This window comes from Erythranthe guttata, chromosome 1 (genome assembly GCF_056151865.1).
Source record: "Erythranthe guttata isolate IM_541 chromosome 1, IM_541, whole genome shotgun sequence".
NCBI lineage: Eukaryota > Viridiplantae > Streptophyta > Magnoliopsida > Lamiales > Phrymaceae > Erythranthe > Erythranthe guttata.
In genome coordinates, this window is record NC_142533.1 from 7,314,978 (window position 1) to 7,322,431 (window position 7,454).

The 7,454-nt window shown below is 38.1% G+C and overlaps 1 protein-coding gene across 1 annotated transcript; it reads right to left on the minus strand.

Moving 5' to 3' along the window:
- Positions 1-5,520: 5,520 nt before the first annotated feature.
- LOC148772738 (uncharacterized) lies at positions 5,521-7,060 on the minus strand. Its single transcript, XM_088821083.1, has 3 exons — positions 7,002-7,060; positions 6,537-6,889; positions 5,521-6,116 (listed from the first exon to the last, which is right to left on the minus strand). The coding sequence occupies exons 2-3, from the start codon at positions 6,801-6,803 to the stop codon at positions 5,730-5,732; spliced, it is 654 nt and encodes a 217-aa protein (XP_088677209.1). The 5' UTR covers positions 6,804-6,889; positions 7,002-7,060; the 3' UTR covers positions 5,521-5,729.
- Positions 7,061-7,454: the final 394 nt, after the last annotated feature.

The following is a 7,454-nucleotide window of genomic DNA, read 5'->3' on the forward strand; positions in this document are numbered from 1 at the left end:
AAAGTCAAGTCTTACAAATAAACATGCAATTAAACAAGTACAGTGTACCAAATGTAACAAGTCTTACAACACATATACATTTTTCCGTCTGGGAAAACAAATAAAATAAACTAAACAAGTAAACTGAACAACAAGCAACACATTGAAATATTTGTTTAACGCGAAATTAGCCAGTTATTATACATGTTCATTGGAATTGTATCCCGCCACGTGGTCCATTCTTCTGAAGTTTCAACCGTATTAATATAGTCTTCTCCACTAATTATGCCTGGATTTTTACGGAAAAAATCATCTAATGTTTCTTCCTCGGGGTTAAAGTCATTCGTTGTTCGTATGAAATTATGTAAGAGACAACAAGTCATTATGATCCTATTTTGAACTTTGATGGGACAATATGAGGAACTTCGTAGAATGGCCCATCGTGACTTCAAAAGACCGAATGCCCTCTCGATGATGTTTCTTGCCTTTGCATGTTTCATGTTAAAAAATTCTCTAAAATTTATCAGGGCATTTGGACCTTGACCGTTGATACGCGTTTTCCTCACGTATAAATTACCGCAAGTATACGGTATCGCATTTTGCAGAACAGTGGTTCCGGATATCGATCCACAGGGACCTTGTAGATTCACATGCTGAGTAGTGTAATTATATTATCGTTATATTATCTAGCCGATCGTAAATAATTGGATTGGTGATAAACCCTAATTTAAAAGCATGCAAGATCGTAAACATGCAAGTATGGAATGTACGTAAATAAAGTAACGACAACTCAACGCGGGGGGGGACTTCAATTTAAAGGGGACTTCTAGGGCCAAATCCACCTATGTATAATCAATAACGATCTACAAATCCGTTATCTAATGTCACATTCCTATTCGTTAACCCAGACGCTAATGTACTATAACCCCCGTCTCCAGTGTAGTTAGAGTCTACCCACAGGTCCGACGTCTCCGTTCAGAACCTGCTATTAAGAGAGCATTTAGGCCAAGTCCTTAAGGGCTACCCGAAGTGCATCACGTCTCCGTTTCCGCACCCCGAGCTATGTTTTCCTAACTTCAAACAAGAAATCCTCTCTCGAGTTCATTCCTATTTAATATCAATCTGAGAGCTGATCAACACAATCAGAAGCATTTAATACAGGAAAACATAAACGAACTCAAAACACGACAAATAGATAGCAGAAATGACGATCGAAATCAATATATACAAGGCTTCATTGCCCTAGAAGAAAATGTTCTTAGTTCATAACAAACATAGTATCAAAAGAATGTACAAAGGAAATGAAGAACAAAACGTAAAGAAATTGCGTAAGAAAAACCCAAGTCGGAATCCCCGTTGACGATTCCCGCGAAGAACTGTCGAAAACCGTAAAAAGTCGAAGAAGAACGAAGGGTGAGGGCTTGCTTCTATTTATAGTAAATTGCAAAGCTTCCTCAAGAAGCTTTACTTTCTAAAATATCTGCCCTCGAAAATCGTGCCAGATCGCGATCCCATAAAGTCGGATCGCGATCTGGCTTCTCGAAAAAACGTGAACCGCCACACAGATCGCGATCCAGGAAGTGCGGATCGCGATCTGCCCCAAAATCACGATGCTACTGGAATTTGTCGCCAGATCGCGATCCGACTTTCCTGGATCGCGATCTGGGTCTGGACTTGCTCGCTACTGGAATTTGCATCCAGATCGCGATCCGACTATCCTGGATCGCGATCTGGGTCTTAATGACCACTTTCTCGGCTTCAAAAATCGGTTTCGCTTCCAAATGGCTTCGACTTGGCAACAAAAGCTAACAAAACCTAAAAAAAGGAAATAAAACAAGAAACGCAATAATATATACAAATAAAGCCGAAACTCGGACGAACGAAGACCAAAACTCGAAGATTTGATAAGCAAAAATCGTGCAAAACGAACACTTATCAACCGTAAGCATCAAGATGGTACCTAGTACCTCTGTAAGGTGCTAAAAACCCTTCACCATTCGTGTAATCCTTATCAACCAAATAGTAATTACCTGTGGCATAGTACACGAGTTTACTACAACTAAAATAGACTAATTCGGTGAAGAATTAAGGAATTGTAATTAAATGTTTACGTTGTTACCCTATATATACAAACATACCCGTGGGGACCCGTAGACCATTGTCTCTACTCACTGCATTCCGAAGAATTTTACTATCGGCTGTAGAACCTTCCCACCCGTTTAGTAAGTAAATAAAATTCATATTGTCATCGCAAACGGCTAACACACTCACTGACACATTGCCCTTGCGATTCCTATATCTTGGTTTATCAAGACAAGGTACACGACAATCTATATACGTTACATTTAGCGCACCCAGGCAACCCTAACATTTGATTGATGGCGAGGACAATTATTTAAAACAATTAAGTGACAATTATGATGTGAAAGTTATTGCAGTCAATATACAATTAGTACCTTAAAGTATGAAAAATGCTCGTTGTCTGAATTTTCGCCAACCGGCTTAGGGGCTATTAAAAGCATTTCGTGTAACTTCAACAAAGCTACAAGTACCTGATTAAAATGCTTGCTAACAGTGTACCCTGATCTATTGAAATGGCTTTTAACAACAATATTTTTGGTGTGATGAGCCAAAATTTGAAGAAACATTGCAACTTGCTCGGGTACGGTGACATTCCTATTTGGTCTAATAAGACCACCAACATTTTCTAAAACATAACACAAACGACAGAAGGTTTGTATATTCATTCTAAGATTATCACGACATGCAACATCGTTCAACCCAACTATAGAACGCAAATAATCAAGTTGTGAAGGTGTTCTTCCTATCATACTATAAGTTCGATTATAGCTATGCGAAGACCTCAAACGATGACGCTTAAATTAGGGAAAAATATGCATCGACATTAAGAAGAAAATCCTTAGGTTAAACATTAGTTGATGCATGACAACTATTATTTCTTCTTCTTGGTTTGACAAAGCCATCCTAAGCCAACAAGTTCCTACAAAGTGTATTCACAAATGTGTTTAACCACAATAGCCCAATCAGGATTCCTGCAACACATTCACAGAACATAACGTACGGATTACAAAGAACACCAAACTCTCAAATAATATGGAAAAATAACAAAATATAGGAACACATTGCAGTCATTATATTCAGACATAAAAAAAAACAGAGAGATGAACGCAACCAAATTGAAACACATTTCGCAAACGTACAATACACAGTAGTAAATGTAAATTAAACGAGTGTTACCAGATAATAAACATTCAGAGGACCCAAATGATACATATACCAATTGGGTAAGTACCTGTATCCTTCACTCAAAATCTGTTGATGAGAATGTCCGATCCACAATTCGGCGAAACCCTGATGGACTCTTTTCAAGAACGAAACCCTAATTCTGTTTGAAATTAAATTGCGAGCTAGATTTAAACGTCGGAGACGATGAAGTGAATGATGGCAACCAATAATTAAAAAAATGCAAAAAACCTGAAATTTCATATTTCCTTTCTGAAAATGTTGGTGCAAACCTACACTGTACGAAGCATTCCTACTGCTGCAAGTGTGTAGCTGAACATGAAGCTTAGATTCAGTGAAATATGGAGAATTTGAGAAGAACAGGTGGAGCTGGGTAAAATTAGGGCAACAAAGTAACGGGAAATTTGAGAAGAAATTTGGTATATATATGTAATATATTGGTAAATATTTCATTTCTTAAGGGCAACATAAACATTGTACACCATACTCAGATGGTGGGATTATCACGTGTTACTTAGTCAAGCCGAAATTGGCTTGACAAATAATAACTCAATTGCTTGATAAAACATGTGGGACCACTTATCACGAGACCTTCTAACATTTGAACCAAATAACGTATTATGAGGGACTATTCGTCCCATCAAGCGTAATAACTCGAACCAAAGAGGCCCTTATGGGCCCTTTTGGTTCGGTAATTTGGATAGATAGCTATTGATGGGATATGCAATACTGGGACTAAATTGTTGATTCATAGTGATTAATACTTCCTTTGATTCGAGTTATACACACGAGAGTAATAATCCCTGACAAAAAAATAACATGTTTTGTTCGGCTGACTTTAGGGATTATTGTGTGTTAATTAGTTAAATTACTGCATTGCCCCTGAAATATCATATTTTATATCATCTTCTTCATCTTCTTTACTTTAGAGAATCTCCCCTTTTTTTAAAAACGTTGTGCACCGATGAATCTCTCTCCACACCTTATCTTCTCTCTGACTTGTTTTTTTTTTCTGCCATAAAGCTTGTTGATCGACTGTTTGTCGTTGTATTCTAATTTGTCCTCATGAGCGCTGGGATTACTACTTCGCGACGGAGTTCGAGCATTCGTCACGGGGGGGGGGGGGGGGGGGGGGTTTCGATTCAACTGGGCAGCAACGAGATCTATGTCACTGCGGAAACCAACTACGCATACACACTTCTTGGACCTCGGCTAACCCAGGGCGCCGTTTCAAGTGTTGCGCAGACCGAGTATGAGTGGAGGCAGGTTCATGTAATTTGAGGTTTATTATTGTTTTTGGAGTAATCGTACGTTGAACCGTTTCTTGATTTCATTTGGATTTGTTTTTCTGAGTCTCGAGTGCATATTTACCCATTAATGTGTCGGACCAAGGGTGTTAATGTTGACTGATTTTTTATCCAATTTCATAGTTTTTTGTAATTTCACGATACTTCCTCCTGCAGATCGGACTTGAAAAATACCTGTTCTTGCTGCAATTTAAATGCAATATAAAACTCTGTAAATGGGTCCGTTGTTTTCCACCGATGTGCTGATGCAAACTGTTTTTGATCAATTGCTTAAGGTAGTTGAAATTTTGCATTTTTGTAAAACATGTAATAACTTAATGTGGGAATTTAGATGTATTGCAATTTCATGGTGTAGGTACATGGTTGCCAGGCTTTCTATTGGTATGATCCGGCAATGTGCGAGCGATCGAAAAGTATCATTCCTGGCCTGATCAAAAAAATTAATGCCCTTGAGTCCAAAATACCATTGGAGATTCCCGTGTTGGTACAGAAAATAGCTGATTTGGAGAATCAATTGGCCTCAGGGGCAGGTGAAGCGAAGCGATTCTCAAACTCTTACCTGTGTTGTGGAATTAATGTAGTTTCAATTATTTTTGTTGTTGTTGTGTTGTTTTTTTTGGTGTAGACAATGCTGCAATATGAGGTACTAAATTTGGATCTTTGTGAATCGTTCGGTCCTTGTAACTCGTAACAATCTTCATATTTATTAACGTTGTTTTGGGCTGTAGATATTGTATGTTGCATTATTTGCTCGGTTCATTAATTAAATAAATCTTGGCAGTTGAGGAACGTAAGTTTGAAACAGTTGGAGACATGTAATATCTGTGGAATTTATGCATACAAAATGTTTATGAGATAGCTATTTACGGAAACAATTGATGTCAACGTTCAATGAAGTGTAGTATTTTTTTAGTAACACAGATTAAACAAAGCCACATATAATCATAGTTATACACATAAGTAAACCAAATTGGGAACTTAGAAAATTAGGGAACACTGGCCCTTCAATTTGTTCGAAACAACACCCGAAAGTAGTCACCAATACGAGTCTTTAAACATGAACACAGCGACAGCGAACAACAAAACAAAACAACATTACACCACATAATAAAACTCTAAAAACAAAACAACGAACACAAACGAGTCTTTAAAACAGTACCGAAAGGGACAAACAAACTTTCAAACACCGTCGGAGTCATTTGGTTCTTCAATGTCGTCACTGAAACTGATGGCTGGTTCGTTACCCTCATTCCCACCCTCTTGATTCGCGTTGTTGTTGTTAGCAACGTTCCCACGACCTTCGTTTCGGATTCGATCATAGAGATCGTCTAAGTAGATCGCATTGGGATCCACAACTTGGGGTGGATTTGGCTGAGGAGCAACAACATGAGGAGCAACAACTTTGTCGTCAGCCACGTCATTACCGATGACGAGCGGAAGTTCTGGATCATATCCCACGAGGCCGCGAAAGTTGACTTCCGGGGCCTGTTTCACGTCAAACACAAAGTGGCAATCTTCGTATAATGGAAACCGGTTGATTCTAAAGGTCCTCTCTTCCTCCGTCTCCTACACATCAATACCATCGAATAATACGATCGAGTACTAATAAAAATTATTAAAATTCACAAATTAAGATTTTTACAAATTGAAGAACAGTACAACGAAGGACTGTCATGAAACATAACATTCCATATGCAGAATTCGAAAAGATATGATAAGTCCACATACACTTTCATCTACCAAAAAACGGTAATTACAACATTCATACTAATTCTTCAAAAACTTAACAAGGGTATCGACCGTCGTTGTGAAAACATCCATATGAAATAAAAATCCATCAACAGAAGAATGAAGGACTGTCATAATGTTCATGTTTTATTTGTGAGCATTTATTTTGTAAATAGGAGTTGCATGCATTCAAATCATTTAAAAAAAACGACATACGATACGAGAACAGTTAAAAAAACGAATAACGTTTCGTATTACCTTTCGATCCAGTGGCCACATGCTCCTGTCCACCGTCAACGACCCCGTTCGAACATCGTAGGTTACTCCGTCCTGTGCAATGTAATCTTTGAAGGCAAAGTACCGGTTCCTAAGTCTGTTCATCCTACTCTTCGTAGCAACGTCGTCGAAGTTACGTGAGAATTGGAAGCACAAAGTGATGTAGACTTCGAACAAGCATTCTTCATACACCTCGGGGTCCTCCAATGTTTCAACGTCCAAAGCAAATGTTGCAGCCGCGTCGATCATACACTCGTCGTACTCGTACGGCCATCAAGCATTGTTGATTCTTTCCAAGCTACGTTGATTCCTTGTTCGGGGCCTCGACATGGTACCTACAACAATGGAATAACAAACACAACTTCAAAACATTGAACTGTATTAACAAGATTTAGAACGCAAACTTTCGAAATTGAAATAATGAAAATGGAATCACAAAATCTTAACAGTTGCTTCTGAAATGTGGACGGTTTTTTTTTTCCTTTTGATCTTCCTTGCTGCAGAATATGAAGAATCTAGGTCACACCCTTATTTATTTTCACCAACAAATTTCGAATTTATTTCCTCATTAAATGGTGCTCCAATTGGTCAACTTACTCACCAACTTGTACGCATTAAATGGACCACTTCATTGCAGCCATTAACACTTGGACAGCTATTTCTCTCAAATGTATCACACTTAATGCCTTTCATCATTGTTTCTCGAACCATACAAATGGTGGTAGATGTGAACAACATTCAATACTTTTGTAAGAAAGATTGATGTATGCTTGCACACATTAATGAAGGTTGCCTAGGGTTACGTTATTACATTTTCCAGGTCCTTTAATTTGTTATGTTTATTATTTCATTTGTTGAACACGGTTTCATGAATGCTTAACAGTACAATGGAACCACAAA

Bases quoted from the DNA above. Each gene is read 5' to 3' on its own strand.
- LOC148772738 (XM_088821083.1), bottom strand. From the start codon at position 6,803: ATGATCGACGCGGCTGCAACATTTGCTTTGGACGTTGAAACATTGGAG. The intron at 6,117-6,536 runs GTAATACGAAAC...ATTGATGTGTAG, and splicing joins TGTGGCCACTGGATCGAAAG to GAGACGGAGGAAGAGAGGAC.